Here is a 22,630-nt window from a genome sequence, read left to right as displayed (position 1 = left end):
TCTCTTCTACAGTACTTCTCCAAGCAAAATGCATAATAACAGATCATTTTATCACCGAGCTGCATCCTAACTTCAATGACCATTAAAAGCCATTCTTTATTCTAAATACATCATTCAATGTGATAATCACTTAAGAAACCTACTCACTACGCTTCCAAAATGATGAAAAACCGTTGCAGATTTGGAACTACATGGCTCGATGAATTTTGATCTGGAACTCCATGATGCTGACTTTTAAACTAAAAAAAAAAATTGATTCCATGAATAGTGTGAAACAATGACAATTAGTACATCATGAAGCAACATAAAAACAAGTTTCCACAGTCGTAGCTACTGACTGTGGCGCTAACTACAGCAAATTCTTATTCTCAATAATAAATGGCATGGTGAGATAGTGGGCAATAAGCAATTTAGAACTCGAAAAAAATAGAAGCAAATTACAAAAATTGGGAAGAGAGGAAAATCGTATTGTATGCAATCAAGCAATCGGAGCTGCCTCAGATTCTGTAGCTGTCTGGTCCTCAGCTGCAACAGGGGCTGCTTGTTCAGGTGTGTCAGGAGAACCATTAGAGGTGGCATCTTTGGCAGCAGGGGTAGTCGGTGCTTCTCCAGTGGTGGGTGTAGCATCTTTTCCATCCTTTACATCCTTGGCATTCTTACTATCTTTGTCCTTTCCATCCTTGGCATTCTTCCCATCTTTGGCATCCTTCCCATCTTTGGCATCCTTGGCAGGTGGAGGAGGGGGTGGTAACATATGAGGTGGTGGTGTATGCTTCAGCTTCACCAGTATGTGCCGCATTCTTGAAAGATCAGTGGGCTTCCCTGGCTTTGGTCCCTGGATGACTGTTATTGATGGCTTCTTATCAGGATCCTTCTTGCCTCGCTTCTTCTCGATATTAGGAACCTCATGAGGAATAAGCTCTGCTATTGCTTTCCAATACTGTTTGTCTGCCTCTTTATGGAACTTCTCTTGATTAGCCAAGTATAACTAGCCCACACAACCAGTTGTATGATATCAGGAATATGAAAATCAAGTGAGCACAGAAAATTTAAATGTAAGAGGATAAAAGCTCTAGGAAGTAAATACCTTCTCTCTTTCTCTGTTATTAGTCTTGTTAGTCTCAATGTTGACCTTTCGTTTCTCATAGAAAGCTCGTTTATACTCCTCAGCTTCTTCAATAATCTGGTTTCGCATTTCTTTCTCCCTCTTCTCCTTCTCCTCCAGCTGAATAGCATTTTGACTGCACCAAAGAAGACAATTTTATTTTTTTCAGTTTATACTTTTGATTGGCACATAATGCCGGCAAATTTTAAAAGGAGTCGTCAATCTTCTTATGCAAACATTTTATTAGAACACCACTAGCAAGGCACTTTAAATTCAGAATCTAAGTTGAAGGCAGTTTTGAAGTTTTTACTATTTAATCTTATCCATTTAATTGCTCTACAGTGGATTGGCATGGCACCACAGAAGATGAACAGAATTCTCATGTGGTTGTGCAGAAAACGTATGCCTTTCCTTATGATGGAGGCAAAAATTTTCCTTTCCAAGATCAGCTCAAATGGAACACTAAGCAATGATACAACAATACTGCCCATACGTTTGATTTTAAAGGGAAATCTACAGAGTAATTACACTCACATATCAGTGTGAGCTCACTTAGAGGGAAAAAACTACCAAGATCAGAAAGAGTCCAGTCAGGCCTATACAAATACAAGATCTTATCCTCAGAATACCTATCAGCGATAAGTAAAACTATGGATCCAAAACCCGTTCGTGAAGTTGAATCAACCTCTCCAATGGATCAGTGGCCTAGAATAATCAGATCTCTGCCAAAATTTAACAATAGAAAATTCTAAATTCTGTAACAATAAAACAAAAAAGAGAGATGAAAATTATATTTTTTCCAAGGGATAGCCCACTCTACAATAGACTATCTCATCATCATCATTTAAATTTCTTTATAAAAACTACAAATGATTCGATTTTGTGTTCTCCAATAACGCAACAGTAAATACCTAATATTCACATCATAACAACATTTCTGAAACAAGTTATCACATAATTAAGCTCGATAGCCAAAACAAATCGAGAGATCTTTATCCAAATATTACGGATCTAAACACATTGAAGCAACAACAGATCTGTTTAATGCAAGCATAAAAACTTCCAAATTTAACAAAATCCGAAGATACGAAACCTTACCGCCTCCATTCACGAAGAATGAACCCTTCCTCGGGCTGCATTTCAGTCGGCGGTGGAAGCACAGGTCCATCCGATGAGAAAATGTCTTCATTGTCAGCACTGATGTCATACGGCTTCCCATTTCCGTTCGCGATAGGAACCGAAAACGAATCCTCCGAAAAATTAGGGTTCGGATCATCGGCCATGGAGGATCCCTCGAAACCGTACATTCCAGGCAAAGGATGGACGCCATCTACGTTGTGAGAGACGTGGTCCACAGTGACCTCGTCTTCTACCGGAAACCCGCCTGCCGGAGGAGCGTCGTCGGCGGCGTAGTCGTCAGCAGTGGCGAAGGAAGCGTAGGAGTCGAAGCGGCGGGACGGGAGGCTTGGATCGTACTCGACGAAGGTGTCATCGTCGAAGGGACGATTGGACGAAGCCCTAACGTCTTCGCCGTCGTTGCTGTAGGCGTCGAAGGCCGACATGACTTTGTCCCTCTACAACACAAGAGTTTCTCTCTCTCTCTCAAATCCTCTGCGAGTCCTGGCAGATGAGAAAACGTGGAAAAACGATGCGTAACAAATGGACCTCTCTTGCTTTTTCTTTCTAGCCTTGTATACGTTTGAACGAGTGATTCTGCCAAGGCATGTTTTACCGGGTACAAGGCAACAAATTGCCGTTCCAAGTAAATCTATATTTCTCAATTAATGCGTCCTTGTCAGATGGTGTGGCCTTTTTTTATTACTTAAGTGATTAATAATAATTAATTCTAATAATTTGAATATCATGTACAAAAATATTTTAAATTTTAAAAAAATATTAATGGAATAGTAATATTAGATTTCCAAAGGTGATTGATTGAAAATCAAAATGTTGTAGAATTTTTAATTCATTTTTAATTATTCTTATTATTCTTATTTTAAAAATATTTTTTATTTTTAATCATGATGCTAATGAACAAAATGAAGGATGATGTGAGATGTGGGTTATGGGTGTGAAATTGATATGACATCAGGGGTCGAGTTATTACACATCACTTTAAGGATTCAAGAAGGTTTTTTTTCCGTGAATGATGCTGAACTAATTTTAATAGTCTTCATAAATTAAATCGGGAAAGAAATTTAATTTCACAAAAAATAAAAATAAAAATTGAATCTCATTTCTTAATGGCTAAGAATTTCCTTTAAATTCCAAACAATGTAAACTTTCTCTTATTTCATTTATAAATTATAATGAAAATGGAAATGATTAATTTCTGTTTAGTTTATTTGTTGTCCATAAGTTTTGTATTTCAGAAAATGTTATAAGTGTTTTTAAAAACATTTTTTTTATTTTTTAAAATAAAAAATCAGATATTTAAAAAAATATTTTTATTTATTTAAAAAAAAATATGTATAACGATTAAAAATAAAATTATTTTAAAAATATATTTAAAAATATTTAAAATATGTTAAAAAGATTTCAATTTCTTAAATAAAATTTTGTTTTATAAAAAATAAAAAATGATTTTTAAAATTGTTATTAAAAACTATTTTAAAAAAACCGGAACAAAGAAGCCAATGTGCTTAACGGATCCGACTTGAAGTTTCCAGATAAGAAATTTCTCCCCTCTTTCATACTTCATCTCATTCTTACATTTTCAAAAAGGGATAGATATTTTGTACAACAATAATAATTAAAAATTAATAATGATGGGATAGTCTGGTGGCTTGCAAAGTAGGCAAGGTAGAAAGCGACATATTCAAGCTGGAAGTGGGAGGATTTGGTGTACCAACACTGCTTTATAAAGTCTCATCCCCACCCATAATATGGTAAATAAATTTGACCCTTCAACCTTCCTTTCATTCCTACAAGATGAAACTATCCGTGAGACAGTTTTTGAAAATAACTATGACAATTTTTTGTTTCTAAGAATTAAAAAAACATGAAAACACGTTTAACAGTCGATTATTCTCAAAACAGGTTTTTAAGAAGTATTCTGAAAATGTTTTCTAAAAACATACTTTTGAAAATATATTTTCTTTATTTTCCATTGTTTTCACTTATTTTTTTAATTGTTTTTAAAAAATATATATAAAAGCGAATTATAAAACATGCTAGTGAATTGTCACTATGACTCAGGGCAGGTTATGAAGCATTCCCCCGGAAGACAACTCCATGCTGCATCAAACGAGTAGGGTAAAGTGATACAACAAGTCACAAGTAAAGCCAAGTGAGATGACAAATTCAACCATGAAATTACATTGAAAGAACTATGTTACATCATCTCCATCTGAATCATGCCAACATGCAAATTCATGATTTTGGGGTTGAGAATTCAACATTATCTTCATCTACTGATGGGTGAACGGCGGACAAAAGCATTAAAAAAAAAAAAGGAAAAAAAGAATGGACAATGGAAGAAAGAGTAAAGGGCAAAAAAAAGGCTGTTAACGGGTTAGCATGAAGTGTGTGTATAATAACTGGAGCCTGCCTCTGATCAACACCATGTTCTATAACCTGTTACTTCCACCTAAATAAACATCAGTACTTCCCAAAAAACCCCAAGCCAAGAAACCTTCCTACAGATCCTGGTGCTGACCAGACAAAAGAAATTGGAGGCTACATGGCACCGCCTTGTATGGCGCTGTATGGCTTTTAACCACTTTTGAGGAAAACTCCATACAACAGCCGCTGAAAATCCCAAAATGGGAACATCTTGGGACTTCAGCTACTTGGCAAAGTGTCTTCACCTGCTTTGTGAGAGTTGAAACTAAGCCAGCAACATCCAGTAGGAGTACCACTTTGCTTGAAACCAAGTATCTTAAATGAGTCTCAACGGCTAACAACCCACTGGCAAATCCTGGACCTCAACAGCCCCATGTTATGTATGGTACAGGCATCCCAACAGCTGTAATACCAGAAAGTAAGAGAGAGAAAAAGGCTTGTATGTTACTCTCTCAGGGCACTGGAGAAGTATTCTTGGAATATCTGCCAGAGGAAGGCGTCCGCTGAAGACCTCGTGTAAACTCAGACTTTAACCGTTTACCCATCCCTTGCAGAGACCTGAAACAAATGCAGAAAGGAAAAAAGATGTTAGAAATTCATGTTAATTGTAGAAGACATGAAAATGCAATACTAAGCACGAAAACACCCCCAACTAAATGCTATTTATTTTTTATTTTTGATGGGAAGTCAAGAAGGAAAAATGGGACATTAGTAAAAAAAAACCATGATGTCTTCTATATTTCTTCTCTCTTTTTTCCCCTAATTTATTTATAGGTATGAAAAACCACTAAAAATGCCATCGTCAACAACCCAAGAACATGCAAAATATAACAGATATAGCCAATGAAAGAAAAGAAACAAAAGAAAAAGGGGAAAAAAAAGAATCCCCTCCATTTTTCTTTTTACTTCCCTAACAACTGCCTGAGCTACAAGAGCTTTCATGCCTACCAAAAGAAACCATGATGAAGTTCCAAATCTTTAGCAGGGCTTCAGTTATCTGAAACCATTTAAGGGTGTAACTGTATTTTTTTTAGGGTTGAATGGACCCCCACATCTAACTAGGTCCATCAGGCACAAAGTCAAAACTATTTGATGCATATGGCAGGTCAATATTTAGACCTTTGTACAAAAGGAAAAAGAATTAACTTCAAAACACTAGCAACAGGAGAAAATGCTTACCGTGGGGAACCCTGACGTTTCTGACTAAATTGACCAAGCATAGACTTTAGACTTCCAAGGGCCTTTTCAGCAGCCTAAGTACAAAAAAAAAAAAAGTCCAAAGGGTCAGTACTCAGAAAAAAGTAAGGGGCATAAAATTTATGTAAGGAGAAAAAACATAAGTAGGCCATAAAAGAAAAAAGCGAAAACAACAAAGAGTTAATACCTGCATTTTAGCATCATCCCATGTTGATCCAGTTCCCTTCCCTAAGACCTGTCCATCTATTTCAACCTAAAAATACCAAAACAGAACAAAATCATTGAGGAGAAGAGAATCATTAAATACCCTGAAAAGGTATTCTACTTTCCAACAGTGCATGATGTTGGTATTGTTCTTCAACAGCACCAAAATCCCCCTCCTTCCCCTTTTCCCCCCCAACCACCAAAAAAAAAGGCTCTAGCTTAATGAGAGCCCAATTTCAAAATATTGAATTAAATATAAAAAGCCTTCAATGATGCGCTTTCTACGGCTTTATTCCACTGGATTTTAGGAAAAAGAAAGAGAGGAGGTGGAAAAAGTCAGTAGGGAGAACGTTGATCAGTCATTTCACCCAAGTTGAATGTTGGAACACTATATGAATGCCTGAAAGGTAGATGTCTTCAAAGTCACCTGAAATATGATTAAAGCGGATAAGTGGTAAAGTGCAAACCTGAGCACATATCTCTTCCTTCTGGGTTGAGTTAGATGAAAGTGGAGGCTGAGATAGAAATTCTACACCAAGGCCCTCCATCATGCACTGAAGAGTTACAAATAAATAAATAAATAAATAAAATATGTGGCACTTCAACAGTCAGAGCAAGGAATGCTCAAATTATTGAAATCTTACTAATTCTTTTAGGGCAGAGATTGAACCCATCGACTTCTTAGAACTTTCCAGCCTTGGGTCTAGAAGCCTAGATGACTCTGATGCAGTTGAAAATGACATAGATCCCTCCTTGGGGAAGGACTGATAACCAAAAGAATTTGTATCACTCATAAAATTGTTGTCACTTGCATTAGGAAACCTATTCACATCCCCATGCAGATATCTATCTGTAAAAATATTGTCCTTAATGGTTAGAATCATCCTGTGGTGATGGTACAGGAAATGAAATTTGAATTCAGAGGAGAGCGTCCCAGATATAGTGAGATAGCCAAGACAAAGACATGTACAACAAACATGATAACAAGGGAATAACAATGAGTGGTAACACAAACACATTAAGGGAATTACCATGCAAACCCGAAATTAGCAGTGCCTGAACTTGTGATTTACAATTGAGAACCTAAAGATTGACTTCTGGTAAAAGTTGGTAGGAAAACACATTATTGAACATTTAAAAGTGCTATAAATACAATTTTTTCTAACAAAATTGAATGGCACTTTTCTGAGCATGAAACAGGTTGCAAGTATTTTTGGGCGGCAACAAATTTAGGGTTTTGGCAAATAGCCAAAGGAGAAAGAGGTTTAGAGTTGTGAAAGTATTTAGTCTTACAGAACTAAGAGAGCTAAAGAAACAATGGAAGCTTTTGTGTTAAATAAATACACCAGTACCGAGAAATTGAGAAGAGTAGAGGTAGAAGGGATAGATGAAAGGAAAAAAAGAAAAGGAAAAAACACTTCGTTAATCAACATCCCACCCGCCTAGACATCAAGCAAACCTTAAATGAAAAACACAAAAATATCCAAAAATGGATCATCATGACTAGAATATAAAGAAAATTCTAAATAAATGCAATTTCAGCTTTCATGTCAATATTTTACCCATAATGCATGTTTCCATAAGATTGAATGGTTGCTCATATACTTGTTAATAATTGGGTAATTCGTAACATATGTATTTTATGCAAATCAAATAATGATTTGAATCATCTGTAATTAATTGCATATTCTATCTTCCTCTATTTTCTTGTTTCCTTTGTAGATTTGGTATGCACATATTGATGCCTACACATTGTTCAGTCAATTATCAAAAGTCAGTTCACCTCAGGGAATCAGGCTGTATAATCACATTGTCCTACTGCTTTGTGAAGTTGGCATGAAGAAAATGACGCCTAAAGGATGTTCATTTTATCACCAAAAGTTGTATCTTTCCACCCTTTTTTGGATAGGCCTGGGCAGTCCAGCCAAGTTCATTTTATTTATTTGGAATCTCATCCAGTTGGTTTATTGGAACAAAAAGCTCCCACACCCTCCATGTGAGTATGCAGTTACAATGGCAAACAAGTTGGAATTGAGTATCTTACAAATTTTCTGTTCTCCAAATTTTTGAGCAAATGGCAAAGGGTATTTTTGTATTTGTTGTACAGAGATCAAAGGGGAGAACAAAATAAGGCGTCCTATCAACAGATCATATACAAGAGATGAATTGGAGAATTTTAAGCATAACACATTTTGTAGATAAACAAATAGTCAGTCACATTTTCTAGCTGCTTCTAAGCACATCCATTAGATCCCCAGGAAAATTCATATAAGAACAAGTGCAACAAGCTCAACCTGCTCAACTTTCTCCGGTGAAAACAATAATAGAACCTTTTTATACGTCAGAGCAGAAGTAATACACATATTGATGAATATGTCAGAGACATACTGGGGAAGAAAGATCCATTGTGCCAAAAATTCCACACTCTAAGGAAGGGTGTTTTATCAATGAAACATGAAAATCAAAGAAAATAATTAATATTAGTAATGGAATTCCGTGAAAGTTAAAAGTGGAATCATGCTGTAGGTTAACAAACACACTTGTTGTAGCTAGCTAGAGGCTTCCCAAAATGAGAAGTACGAGAAGTATTGATATGTGTTTGGCACAATTTCATGGATGCGTCAAAACCCAAAAGCAGTATTAGACCAGAAAGTTCTCTGTTAAAGAATGAATCTTTGGTGACTTTAGGTTAAACACGCTTCATAAGATAAGTCACCTATCAGAATGGATAAAAACTTTTACAAGATGGCTATAAAACCAGCCATGTTTAGGGTACAGAATGGTGGGAGCCAATTTTATTAGATTAATAGACCAGTCCTTTTACTTATGAACTGATATTATTTATCCATTGTGTGGTGATGGGTACTGGTGTTCTCATTGGTTGAGATATCTTAGGTCCAGCCTCATTCTATAAAAAACTCAGTGGCATCTTACAGAGAAGAAAATGAAGATGGTTCTAGTCCAGCTCTGCCACGCATTTTTTGGGGCATCTGGAAGAAGAAGAATCACAAAGTCGAAAAGCCAGTTATGATGAAGCTTAAAGATGTCTTCCTGAAGTTATTTTTGGCAGTCGTAAAATTCTTAGGGGAAAGGCATTTGTCTCTTCTTGATCTCATAGATAGGATGGGAAAAGGTTGATTCTTGTTTAGGCACTTCCAATTGTGTTGTTTTTTCTTTTCCTGATCGGATGGACCATTGTGTACTCTCCATGTGCTCTGTTTCCCTCTTTTGGCAGGCTAATCTAATCTAATTTGGTCTTTACCTATTAAAAAAGCAAATATATAGATAGATAGATAGATAGATATATAGATAGATAGATAGAGAGAGAGAGAGAGAGAGAGTCGTCCTCTATGTAGGGGAATAAAGAACCCAAACCCAAAAAGTTAAGGACTAAGGCTTTGAGTTGTAAACAATATCAGAATTTCAATTGATATTTTAAATGACTGAACTAGCTCTTTAATCCTCCATCGGAGGTTTGTAAATGGACAGCACATTAAACTTAAACAATTTTTAAAACCAAAAACAAGAAGAATTTATTAAGTTATCAAAAAGAAACAATGAAACATTATGCTAATTATTAAGTAGGTAAACTGCTTTCACAAAATATTTGTCATAAAAAAGTACTTCGTTATGTGGCACTGCACAAGACAAAAGCTGCAGCAAACAACCAAGCAGGCACAAGGAAAACTCTAGACATGATAAAAAGTGGAACCATCAAAATGCAATGACAATAATAAATGTAGAAATAAGAGATCTTACAAGACAGATACATAAGAGAAGCTTCAGCAGCCTGACATTGTGCTTCTCTTCTTGTTTTACCAGTTCCTTCACCAATTTTCTCTCCTGCAAACCAAACCTACAAAAATGAAAAACAAATGAACTGAGTGAAGATAATAAGGTCAGTGAGTGAATCATAAGTACTGTTCCTAACAAATTTGGATGATCCTAACAACCCAATCAATCCATAAATAAAATAGATAAGTCAACAAGGAATGCCTGTTTTCAAGATCAAGGTAAATGAGCTAACAAAGAGATCTTGTAGGCAAGAACAATCAAATCAGGAAGTCCCAATTTACAGAATAGCAGTTCACTGGACTAGGAAATATTTTTGTATTACAGGAACTGTCATGAAGCTAACAAAGAATAAATAAAATAAATAAAAATAAACTGTAATTCAAAGGGTTTTAAACAACCTCAATCGAGAATTGCAGCTCTGTAGCAGCAACCAATGAGGGCCTGAACTCCAACTATAAGTTTTCATAAACAGACATGTTTAAAGAAACATATTAGACAAAACATTAGAAACAACAATATATAAATTGCATATATGTGAGACATTGACTTTAATGGATAACCTATTTTTAATACCTTGGTTCCACACTTCATTGCAATTTCTTGCAAGCCTACAGCTGGAGTCTCAGCATATGGAGCACCTCGTCCTGATTCGAAATCAAGATCCCTGTTGGAGGATGATCTGCCCAAAGGGACCTCCTCACCTTCAAAACAATTACTCATACATCACATCAAGCAACCAAGAGGGAAATTCTTAATAACTCAAGCAAAACAAGGATCATCTGCAAACATCCTCTAGAACCTACTTTAACATCATCAGAAGCTAGAAGAACAAATACCACTTAAATGTTTTATTATGACAATCAAAGAACCATGAAGAAAATAACATCTAGCCTGTCAATCCAACTTTTGCTCTGCAAATTTTAAACCCTTTTGAAAAGCAATTTACATAGAATAGTTAAAACAGGTTTATACTTGGTGACATTCTCTTCTTAAAGTCAAACAATGGGCATCATAGAAGGTAAAAGTATTTTCCTAGCATGAAGGTTGCTATAGCTGCATCTGCTACTGATACTAATGAACAGTAAAATCAACTGAAAAGTAACGGGGGAAGCAAGACGTTGGAATTAGGGTCATTTAAACATCTTTTACAGATCCCTATAAACAGGTGAAGTGCCAGTTTGATGCATAAATATGGGTACAAGCATCTGAAAATTGAAAAATTAGGATTTTAAGCAATATATTCCAATGGTATTATGGATTTCCACTACTAAAGAACAGTTTAAATGAAAAAATAATTCACTTGATAAATTGAATTCTGGATATGTATCATATGCAATTAACTACACAAGTCATGACTCTGTTACTTACCTGAGAAAGAGTGATAACCAGGCAGTGAATGGTTTAACCTTAATCTATCATCTCTGTGAAGAACCTGAAAATTAAGAATTCATTAGGAGCAATGCAGCTCATCAGTCATGGTTAGCTTTTAGCATAAACCTCATGACTAAAGGTAAAACCATAACCACATACAAATTACCTCTTTTGATAATCTTTGATTTTCATGAAGGATTCTATCAGAAGAAGCGGAACTTTCAACCTTGTGGAAAAAGGATGGGTGGTGAGGTCGGTGCTTCTCAATATGCATTGTATCTGAATCTAAAGGGAATTCCTTGGGCACTGCCCGGTTCAGTTGTCTTGGGCTCATCTCTTCATCTGCAGGAAACCAGCTCCCACGTGATTGCACCCGTGGAACTGAAACTTGTATGGGAGGTCTTACAGGAAAAGGAGGATCACTTGATGCGTGTTCTCTCGTATCTTGCCCATGTTGTAGTATGAGAAGCCTCCTCCTTGTATCTGGATCTAATTCAGATTCTGGTACCTCACCCTCTTCCCTAGCAGGAGAGCTTTGCATGGTTGGTTCCGGAGCCAATGGTTTAATTAATGAAGCCGACTGAGGAAACTGCTTATTGGAAAAAGGCATAATTGACCCTTGAGCTGCTGGCTGTGGTGCCAACCCAGAAGAAGCAGCCACTGCAAACTGTAGAGGAGGAGAAAGCCTTGGATCTAGACTAGTAACTGTTGAAGGAGCTGAAATTGCATCCTGAATGCACGAGTTGACAACAATGAAGCTGATATTACCTTTAACCAAATTAAAAATACAAAAAGTGTGTGTGTTTTTTGAAAAAGGAGTCATTTCAATATGTCCACATTTGAAACTCCCAGAAACTTTACAAGTCACAAAACAAGTAATCAATATCTTCTTATTGCCTGAATTTAATAAATCCCAAATAGAGGTAGAGGTGAGTTTAGACCAACTTGGATTGTAAGGATACTATTACCTTTAATTTTCTTTCAACCTCAACATCTGCCATGCCATCAAAACAAGGTTGATCCCTGTTTCCATTTGAAACTGAAGCATCATCCTGAGCAGCACAAAACATTGATGGTCAACCAGATATATGAGTAAAAATCTGATAATGCCTATCACATAATCAAAGACATGCAGCAAATTCAACGATATGGTGCACTGGCACCATTTGCAACTTCATAACCATCTAGTGGAATCCCAAATTTGTAGAACTGACCTCTGAAACTAAATAGTTGCTCACATCAGGAGCTGAACGAATATCTTTAATATCGTCTTCATATGAAATTTCAGGAATCCGTTGTAGAAGGCCCTCATCAAATTCTCTGTTATAGTGCCAATGTAATTCCATATCAAAAGGATGCAATAAACAAATAGGAAAACTGGAACCAAAAATTATCAGTCAACATGAAACTGACTTCAAGGGATGTACTTGTGTGTGCGTGTGTGCATGCATAGACATACACATGTAAAGTATGACCTCTCTCAAAGTTCTTACTTGAAAAAACCACCTCTGACATTGCATGCAACATTTCTTGCAACACACAGGACGGAAATAGCATTATTTGCCTTCAAAAGAAGAGTTATGATGAGTGCACATCATCAAAGAAATGGTTAAATCTTAAAAAGCATGTTATTATTTAACAGTATTGAAGCTTTCAACTGCATAACCAAGTGCAATGGTGCATACTTCAGCTTGAGGAGCATAATATGGAGCAAATGCAGGTACAACATGTACTCGAGGTTGATCTTTTTCATCCCACACTTTCAAACGATCATCAATTACTAAAGCCATCTTAGGATGGCAGATTCCATCTTGAAAGACATTGAACAGTGACTTTCTTGAGCCTATCAAATTTAATAAAGAAAATAAGTAGGATATTGAGGATAATGTACGTGGTTTACAGAATAACAAGTAACAACTACAAGAATGGGTGAAAAAAAATCATATCAGAAGCTATATAATTAATTAGCTTGTCTTTGGTCTGCTGTGGATGGCATAAGTCATCCCTAAGATCAACCATTTCTTTTAAAAACTTACCAGACTTGACGCACACAATGCGATCCAACAATTCTTTTGAGTTTATCAAATTTGACTCTGGATCAAGAAGCCTCCACATTTCCAAAGCATAATCCCTTTCAGCCATGGTGCAAACATAAACCTCAAAACGCTTGCGCCCCCTTGCAGTTAGGTAGCTCCGGAGGTCCTCCCATGCAGGTCTTAGCCTCACAAGTACACTTGTATCACGAATCTGTGGAGATGCAAAAAAAATTTGTGTCACTTAAACAAACCAGTTTCTTGGAATGAGTTTACAGGCTTATTGGATGACATAAACAAGAAGTATAGTGGTATGTGTAAAGGTATCTGCACCATCTGGCCGCATCTTTCTCTCACTTATTCAGAAGTTGGGGTAAACGACATCATATACAGTTAAATAAGTCTGAGTGCGCACTGCTATTAGGATATTGGGTGGTTCGATTCCAGAAATGCAACAGTGGATATATCACACTAAGCAACAGGGATAAATGCTTGTAGATTTTAGAAATGCCAAATACATACCAATGGATTAATGCGAGTCAGAATAATGTTTTTTTCTTGTAATCGTATAAGCGGGCGAACAATAGGTTGATGGTTGTCTGACAAAGCTGGGACTATCTCAGGTTGAGTTTTAAACAACTTTCCATTTTCAACAACCTGATCATTTTCAGCATATTGCTTCAATATATTCCTGTCATCTTGATAACGCCTGACTTCTGCCACCATGCCAGAAATGCGTTGTGGATCCACCTCAGTATTTATTTTCCGCTGTAAGGCATCAATTCTGTCCTCAAATGATCGCATTGTATTTGCTACAATGAGTGTTTCGTCCAGATCAAATACGATACCCAGACATCTAAGGTTCAGCATGACAAGACATGAACTATAGAGTCCCAATGCAACATTGAATCCCCAGAAACATGGATATTGTCCATCTTTCTTCTTTGAATACATAGCAACCAAGTGGAGCTCCTCCTCTCCTAGTGACATTACCGCAGTCTGCAGACACATGTACAGTAATCACCATTCAATGTTGATAAAACTAACAATACTCGAATATATGAAAAAGGGAATAAAATGCAATTTATTGTACAGAGTTGCACGAACTGTCAATACAACTAATAGGAAAAAGATGAAAATTATTGACAATATTAACATTAATCGCAACACGACAATTCTCATAGATTTCTGTTTCAAACAGTACAAAAGAGACAATTATCCTGCTTCCCTTAATATCATAAAATTGGCAAGTAATAGGTATGTAAATAAACTGCCAAAGCATATTAGAATAACGAAAAGCTCCCCCAAAACCTGGGAGCCATTATCAAGACCTTATGTATAACCTGTTAAGCAGTTGGTCAACATATAAGATCCATATATTTTTTGCATAAAGGAATACAATTGCAACTCATCTCCCTGAATTCATACCTCCATTTGAATCTCAACCATATCTACCAGGATAACAGTTGATCACAATGGATTTTCAAGTTAAGGGTTACTTAAAGGCAGATTTATATGAACACAATCCATATCATAAAATAGCAGGTAGTTTTGTCGTTAATTTCCATCAATCACAGCCGTATCAAGATTATTCACAAGAAATAAGTCAGATGCATAATATGCCATGTTCTTAGTAAAGCTCCAGTACACAATACCACTTATACAAGTTCAGAAGTAAGTATCACAAAATATTCAATTCAAGTACATAAAGGGTCTGGGCAGATTCTTGGCAAGTGTCAATCAGTTCATCAGTTCATAAACCAAAATTTGTAGGTCAAATTTTTCCGGGAACCAGCAGATTTGCAGTTCAAAATTTTCCGGGAACTAGTTCACAAGTTCTCAAAATTTACAAATTCGTCAAAAATTCAAAATTAAAATTATATACATGAATGGAACTGTAATTTTTTTTTTCTGGGTCCTTCTGTCCAGAGTCCGATTTCTTTATAAATGAGGGTTTTCTTGTTCTTGAGTTTGGGGCTTGATTTTTATGTGTTTTGAGTTCATAATTATATACCTTGTTCTCCCTGATACATGTCGAGTGCAAAAGATACAGCGGCGTGTCCTGTGACTGAGCCTTTGACGACTCCATTTTGAAGCAAACACCACAAGACGTGATTGTATGTAGCACGGCCAGTGGTGGACACCTCTCACTCGGTTGCGAGTAGTGAGAGATCCTGATTTCCTTCATCAACTCCAACCCTTGATTCTGTGGATATATCTCAACTTCCCCAACCACATCATCCCCTTCATAAACTATAGATTTATACATTTTCTCGCCCACCAACAGATCCACACCCTCCTTCTCCACCAACACCAAAACCCTAACCCTAGGGTTCACAAGTTTCCTTGATTCAACATGCAAGATCTACCATTTCTAATCAAGAAAACAGAACACAAAATTAGGGTGTTTGCATATTAAACTGAAAGAAATTTAGGGTTCTTTTGGCCAATTTTTAGATCCGATCCCAAACCGCCGAGCCTCCAATGGATTTCCTTGATGTATCTCTCCCAACCAGTCTCAGGTGTGATTAGGGTTTTGGTGATGATGATGAAAAGAAACCCTAGATCCAGAAAGCGAAAGGTCAAAAATGGTAGTCCAGTGCATTGTACGTGTGGTGGTGAAATGTGATGTCAATATTATTTTATTCATTTCTCTCCTTCTTTTATACTTTCTCCTTTTCCTTTTTTTCTCTTTTTCTTTTTTCATCCATGGAATGGAATTTAAGATTTTCCCTTCTCTACAAGGATTGAATATTTTTTAAAATTAATTTAATTAAATTCATCTATTATCCTTCCTATAAATTATATTTGGTATTTTCTTTATTTTATATTTTCTAATTTTTTATTTTTTAAAATTTAATTATTATCTCTAAATCAGACTCAAAACAGGTTAACTAAAAGATTGAATATTTTTTAAAATTAATTTAATTAAATTCATCTATTATCCTTCCTATAAATTATATTTGGTATTTTCTTTATTTTATATTTTCTAATTTTTTATTTTTTAAAATTTAATTATTATCTCTAAATCAGACTCAAAACAGGTTAACTAAAAGATTGAATATTTTTTAAAATTAATTTAATTAAATTCATCTATTATCCTTCCTATAAATTATATTTGGTATTTTCTTTATTTTATATTTTCTAATTTTTTATTTTTTAAAATTTAATTATTATCTCTAAATCAGACTCAAAACAGGTTAACTAAAAATAGATAATATCAACAATTTTTGTTAAATTTTTAATATAAAAATAAAAAATAGGAATTTTTTTGTTTGAAAGATGGGGAAAATGGGAAACCGGGGGCGCTGCCGTGGCTTCTAGTGATTGTTGCTGTTAATGGGTTTCCGTTCAGTCATGAATAATGCCACCCTATTTTACCAAATAAAATGGATTTTTTTTTCTTTATAATTAAATAAAAGAATTATCTTTTGGGGTAGATGAGCCCCAAATTAACAAAAGTTCCATATAACTCTTCAAATTGAGTTGAAGGATATGAAATAGTAACGGACAAATATACCCTTTAAGAACACATATAAAATATTTTATAAAATTAAGTTAAATAATTTTTTTTCAATAATTTTTTTTTTAAAATATTAAATTAAATAAAAGTAGTTTTCAAAAATATTAAATTAAATAATTTAAAAAAAAATATTAAATTAACGTTTTTTTTCAAAAATATTAAATTAAATTAAAGTATTTTTAAAAAATATTAAATTAAATATATTTTTAAATATTAAATTAAATAAATTTATTTTTTAAAAATATTAAATTAAATAAAAGTATTTAAAAAAATATTAAATTACATAAAAGTATTTTTAAAAAATATTAAATTAAATAAAAGTATTTTTCAAAAATATTAATTTTTTTTCTCAAAATCAACCAAGGACATTTTTGAAAATACTGAAGGATGATATCCTTCAATTCAATTTTCATACTTTCATTGGGTCTTGGACTCAATTTGAAGAGTTACATAAACCTTTTGTTAATTTGGGGGTCCATCTACCCCCAAAACATAATTCTCCCTAATTAAATTAACCGTTTAAATAGGCTTCTTTAATTCTTTTCCAAATTAAGTCATTTACATGTCATTATTTGAATTCAAAGACGAAGTGATTTTCGAAAATAATTTTTGAGAATTTTTTTTTGAAAATTATTAGTTGGTGTTTTGAAATTAAAATGTTTTTAACCTACATTTAAATATGTTTTAAAAATAAATTCTATATTTAATATTTTATTTTTAATCATCGTGTTTATATGATTATTTTTTAAAATAATTAAAAATGTCATTTGAAAACACTTTATTTTTTTGTTTTTAAAAATAAAAATATAAAATAGATTTTAATTGTTGAATGTAATGTGTTTTTTATTAAAAATAAAAAATTGTTCTAAAAAACAGTTTCAAATCATAAATTTTTTATGAATTTATAAAAGAAAAATTATTATTTTTAATTTAATTATTTGTTATATCTTATATTACTATAACATTATTTTCAAAAAGTATCTTTTATGTTTAAAAATAAATAAATTTGTAAAAATAATTATAAATATTTTAAAATTATTTATAAGATAAGTAACGAAAACAATAACATCATATGTTTCGTAAGGAAGATAAAAATTACTTTTAGGGATAATATATATATATATATTGCAATTTACTTTAAAAAAAATCATATTTATTAAGGTTCACGTCCACTAGTGGTCCCACAAATGGTATGGGTAATTTACTTAATCCATGCACTTGAATATTAATATTTAAATTAGTATAATAATAATAATTATTATTATAATTGAAATGCTTCACAGTGAAGAAGCACCTCAAAATCAAACTTTTGTGGAACAGGGTCAAAAGGCATTTCAGTCCTCATGACTGTTACAATTTACAATAGGCCCACATGCATCCTTGTATTGGGGGTTAGGCGTATTTTTTCTGTTTATTTATTTATTTAATTTTATTTTTGGATATTGTTATCATTCCTAATCTTCCCGTGTCTCGTTTCACTCCAACCCCACATCATGTCATATGATCGTCTCAAACACGACATTTGAGATAGTCTATTCAACTTCGACTCAATCTTATTTTGCTCCAATTAGATTTTGACCGTATTAAATTTACATAATTCAAAATTGATCTACAAACTTTTTATTTTTATTTTATATATTATATTAAAAATTAAATAGTAAATAAATATTTTGCAACAAAAAATAAAAATAAATTTATATCCCTTTCTAAAAAATGAAAATATATATAATATAATATAATTTGATATTTTTCTTAAAAATTTTAAAATAAAATAAATATTATTATAATTTTATAAAAAATATTAAATCATGTTCACGTTTTGCTAAAAAATAAATAAATCTAATTTGAGTATTAAAAATGATTGTTCAAACCCACCTAAACATTGATTTGAATTTGGGTTGGGTCGAGCCAATATGTCAAAGTTACATCTATCCTTATTTTTCATTTATAGAAGAAGGAACCTAGGTGGGACTTAATCTTATTTTTCCAACAATCTTACATTAATTAATAAGTATCAAGTAGCTCAATATACTTTGAAGATGGATTAGAAAAAGGTTTTTCTTGTGTAAAAAACACCTAAAAAAAATTTGAATGTTTTAAGTCCTTATTAAAATAATTCATTTTCTAATTTTCTTTATTTGTCATGTAATAAAAGTTTTCTAAATTATATATGATCAATGTTCTCTTATTTGAATAATCTTTTGTTAATTTGTATTGATCAATTATATACATTGGTTATATTAATGTAATAATATGTACCATCACGTGAAAATTCATAAGATTGTCTTTCAAATCCAAATAACTAAAAGACGTAATATAAAATACTAATTCCCAAAACTTCTAAAAGTTATCACAGGCTACAAGATACCAAATAGAATTTCATTCATCATACGATAATTACAAAACTAAATTTAAAGGGAAAATTAGGTCTTGGATCGTGATCTTGGTCAACTAAGGATTCTAAAACCTTAAGATCACTATAACCACAAATCTCTATTGTAAATAAAATACTAAAGCCTAAACATATGATAATTTTGCCCAAAAAAAATAGAGTGAATAAGATTATGATCAAAGTCAATCTGCTATCAAATTGAATCTTAAGGCTAATATTGCATTCAAAATTTAGATTTTCCTTTCTAAAAGATATTCATAAAACTATCAAGTGAATGAGATTAATTATCGATTAAAGTTTTGGTTTTTTAACCCTTTCTATTCCTTGTAGTTTTATTTTGGGACAGATAAAAAAACCAATATAACTAATGGTCAAGAGTTATCTAAAATCACTAGTATCAGGTAATAATTTTCTGCATCATTTCTTAATATAACTCATAAGGATGGGATTAAAGACTCATAGATTGTAATCCAACAAATCATTAATCTCATTGTTATAACTCTTAAACCAATTAGATATGATGGTTGATTTTCATTTTTATTCGGTTAAAAGCCTATATCTATCTTTGTAGATTTAACCCTGAGATTCAATAACAACATGATCGAATTATAGTAACTAGTAATCAAGATCTTCCCAATAATATTTTGTAATTTATCTAGGGTAATTTAACATAGAAGATTTATTCCTATCTATTAAAACTTGAAAACAAAATCAAATCATTGAATACATTACCATTTCTTGTTACTCTTCTTTGGATTCTTCGCCTTCATGTTAGCACATCCAAATCTATCAAGTTAGCCAAACATGAGGAATATGTTTGATTGCCAAGAAAATAAAATAGAGATATGGAAAAATAAAAGAAAAGAAAACTTAAAACTTTATTAAAGATTTTCAAAATAAGTGTTAGAGCTTGGTGACTAGATTTCATTTTTTGGTCAAACCTGAAAAGTTTGTGGTGCGATATATAGATTTTTCCTGCTTTATTTATTTATTTTATCTCATATATATTTATGAGATGGTGTATAGGTTTTCAGGGTTATATATGGTAGTCACTTGATTCTCTCATTTTTTTTTTATACCAATTGACATAGTGGATTTTTTTTTCTTTGCCCATAGTTTTATAAATCTTCTTATTTTTCTTGTTGCCTAATCTCATTTTTCATAACAATAAGAGATCATTCTTCTTTTCTTTGTTATTTTACAAATCAAAAACTCCTTAGAAAACCTAAAAATTGAGTTTTATGGTTTCCGTAAAAGCCCAACTCATGACATGTTCATATCAACCATTTATTTCTCAAATAATTATCTAAAAATGACAAAAAAAAAAAATCATGATTTCCAGTGTATGAGCCCCACTTAAGGCAAATGAAGTGCCCAAGATGCAATTCCCAAGGCGGAGAAGGCAAAACATCAAAGCGGTAGTATGTGACTTCAAAATTATAAGTTGAATTTCGAAATAATTTCAAAATGGTCATTCGACTCTACCCAATTGTCTTTAAATAACCATAACTTCTTTATTTTGGCTTTGATTTATGCACTATTTAAAGCTTTGAACTCTTGAATTCTTGAGTTTTGAAATGATATATAGCTTGCCCAAAATTGATCTTGAGAAATGCTTCATATTTTACCTCAAAGTTAGAGTACATGTTGCTACTAAATTTTGAGTTCCAAATCTTCATGCGAACTCGATTGCATTTGCTTTAAACCTCTTCCATTATGGTTGCTTGCCCTCCATCTCACTTCATAATATCTGTTGCTAATATTTCATGCCTATGACTTGCTCATCATGCCTTTGCTTGGACTCTTCATGGTTCAGAAGTCTTGGGTCTCTTTGTTATGCATGTTTAACCCATTTTATGTCATTGGTTGATAATGACTTTTGCACTTATCATTTTTTCCATCCCTTGAACCCAAAATTATTCTCAAACTAGGAGATCTATAACTAGGGCCATAACAACAATTTAAGTTAAGTTTAATGATTTAAGTTTGTTATGTTGTATACATCATATAACATATTTGCTATTGGAGTGCATATTTTAGCTCCAATCACATTGCAATCGAGAAACCCTTGCTCGCTCTTATTTCTATATCTAAAGTTGGATTGAATCAATTGAAGTCAAAATCTTTAATCAATTTATTAATTAATTAATTTTATTTGAGTTAAACATAATTTATTAAAATTAAATTTGATCATCATTTTCATCTTATAATTTAGGTAAGAGCAATTATTTGACCTAGTATTTACAACTTTCATAGGCTAAGCCCTAATGATGATACCCGAAATATTATAAGTAATAATCTTTCTGTGGGTTTTTTTGTTAGGATTACTATGTAATTAATTTATAGTATTTTGGTATAACATAGTATTATGGTTGGTATCGTCAACACATACAAACGTATGACGTTTTTTTTGTTGAGGAATCAACAACTAGCATAACACTTACAAGCCTTGAAAGGGTCACTTTAGATTGAAGGGTAAAGTAGAGTACAAATATAGATTTATTGTTTTAGTATAAATGGCAAACACTATAAAAGTTTATTGCTTACAAGTTTAGAGTAACTCCTAACCAGTTGTTCAACGGTTACTAGGATAGTTTGAGGCTAAAAATGCCAAATTGCATATAGGTTTTCGAAGAAGACTGTTGAACTTATTCAAAAGTTTGTTAAGGTGCAATTCAAATAATACTCAAAGGAAGCAAACTTATATGCAAATTTTTTATCTCAATTGGCTTTAATAAAGACTAATTGCACTAGTCTCTACTTATTTTTTAACTACCTTATGAAAACTAGCTATGAGTTTATACTCTACATGCGAAAAGGTGTAGTTTACTACAAAGAGGATAGAGAAGACGAGAGGTTTTCTTTTGTAAAGTATCTACAAGATGTAATAGTCCTAATCGAGAAGTTGGAGACAAGTACCTCAATGATAATAGTTGCTTGCTACGCCTTAATTGATGGACATCTTTATGGGCAATCCTTTGAGGGATCTTATTTAAGGTGTGTGTCAACATTGGAAGCTCAAGGTATACTATGGGAAATTCATAAGGGATAGTGACAATCACACTACGGGATGATCATTACTCATAAGACAATGACACAAGTATTTTTGGCTTTACACACAATACCGTGACACTTATATTCCAAAAAATGCAACACCAATCGAAGGTTAGTCCCACAAATTCATCATTTAGTAGATACCCTAAGCAATAGTTAGCTCATCGCTATTTCTCAAGTGGAGGATTGACATTATAGGGCGACTCCCTTTGGCTCCAAGACATAAGCATTTCCTCTTTGATGGTACATACCATTTTACTAAGTAGATAGAAGCACAACCTTATGCAAGGATTAAAAAGCAATAGGTAAAGATTGTTTGTTTAGAACACATCATATGTTGATTTGGGTTGTTAAAGTGATTTTCACATATAACAACCTCTAATTCAACAATG

General features: G+C 33.2%; 2 protein-coding genes across 2 annotated transcripts; both read right to left on the bottom strand.

The window, feature by feature from the left end:
• Positions 1–232: 232 nt before the first annotated feature.
• On the bottom strand, positions 233–2,839 carry LOC100854215 (clathrin light chain 1). The gene is made up of 3 exons (XM_003635224.4): positions 2,204–2,839; positions 1,088–1,241; positions 233–988 (listed from the first exon to the last, which is right to left on the bottom strand). Exons 1-3 carry the CDS (start codon positions 2,665–2,667, stop codon positions 479–481), a joined length of 1,128 nt encoding a protein of 375 aa, XP_003635272.2. The 5' UTR covers positions 2,668–2,839; the 3' UTR covers positions 233–478.
• A 1,561-nt stretch (positions 2,840–4,400) lies between these two features.
• Positions 4,401–15,995, bottom strand: LOC100255024 (RNA polymerase II C-terminal domain phosphatase-like 1). Its single transcript, XM_059740053.1, has 17 exons — positions 15,284–15,995; positions 13,792–14,268; positions 13,273–13,483; positions 12,922–13,079; positions 12,730–12,800; positions 12,451–12,556; positions 12,205–12,288; positions 11,403–11,966; positions 11,234–11,297; positions 10,439–10,566; positions 10,264–10,317; positions 9,830–9,926; positions 6,715–6,920; positions 6,538–6,624; positions 6,054–6,119; positions 5,849–5,922; positions 4,401–5,227 (listed from the first exon to the last, which is right to left on the bottom strand). The coding sequence occupies exons 1-17, from the start codon at positions 15,536–15,538 to the stop codon at positions 5,122–5,124; spliced, it is 2,808 nt and encodes a 935-aa protein (XP_059596036.1). The 5' UTR covers positions 15,539–15,995; the 3' UTR covers positions 4,401–5,121.
• Between the last annotated feature and the right edge of the window lie 6,635 nt (positions 15,996–22,630).

Source organism: Vitis vinifera, chromosome 10 (assembly GCF_030704535.1).
Source record: "Vitis vinifera cultivar Pinot Noir 40024 chromosome 10, ASM3070453v1".
Taxonomy (NCBI): domain Eukaryota; kingdom Viridiplantae; phylum Streptophyta; class Magnoliopsida; order Vitales; family Vitaceae; genus Vitis; species Vitis vinifera.
This window is presented reverse-complemented; position numbering and strand designations above follow the sequence as displayed.

Excerpts from the sequence above, each read along its gene's own strand:
- LOC100854215 (XM_003635224.4), bottom strand. The coding sequence starts at position 2,667 with ATGTCGGCCTTCGACGCCTACAGCAACGACGGCGAAGACGTTAGGGCT. Across the intron at positions 1,242-2,203 it reads ATTCTTCGTGAATGGAGGCG|TCAAAATGCTATTCAGCTGG; the intron begins GTAAGGTTTCGT and ends TCTTTGGTGCAG. Across the intron at positions 989-1,087 it reads ATAACAGAGAAAGAGAGAAG|TTATACTTGGCTAATCAAGA; the intron begins GTATTTACTTCC and ends TGTGTGGGCTAG.
- LOC100255024 (XM_059740053.1), bottom strand. The coding sequence starts at position 15,538 with ATGTATAAATCTATAGTTTATGAAGGGGATGATGTGGTTGGGGAAGTT. Across the intron at positions 14,269-15,283 it reads CATGTATCAGGGAGAACAAG|ACTGCGGTAATGTCACTAGG; the intron begins GTATATAATTAT and ends ATGTGTCTGCAG. Across the intron at positions 13,484-13,791 it reads TGACTCGCATTAATCCATTG|ATTCGTGATACAAGTGTACT; the intron begins GTATGTATTTGG and ends GCATCTCCACAG.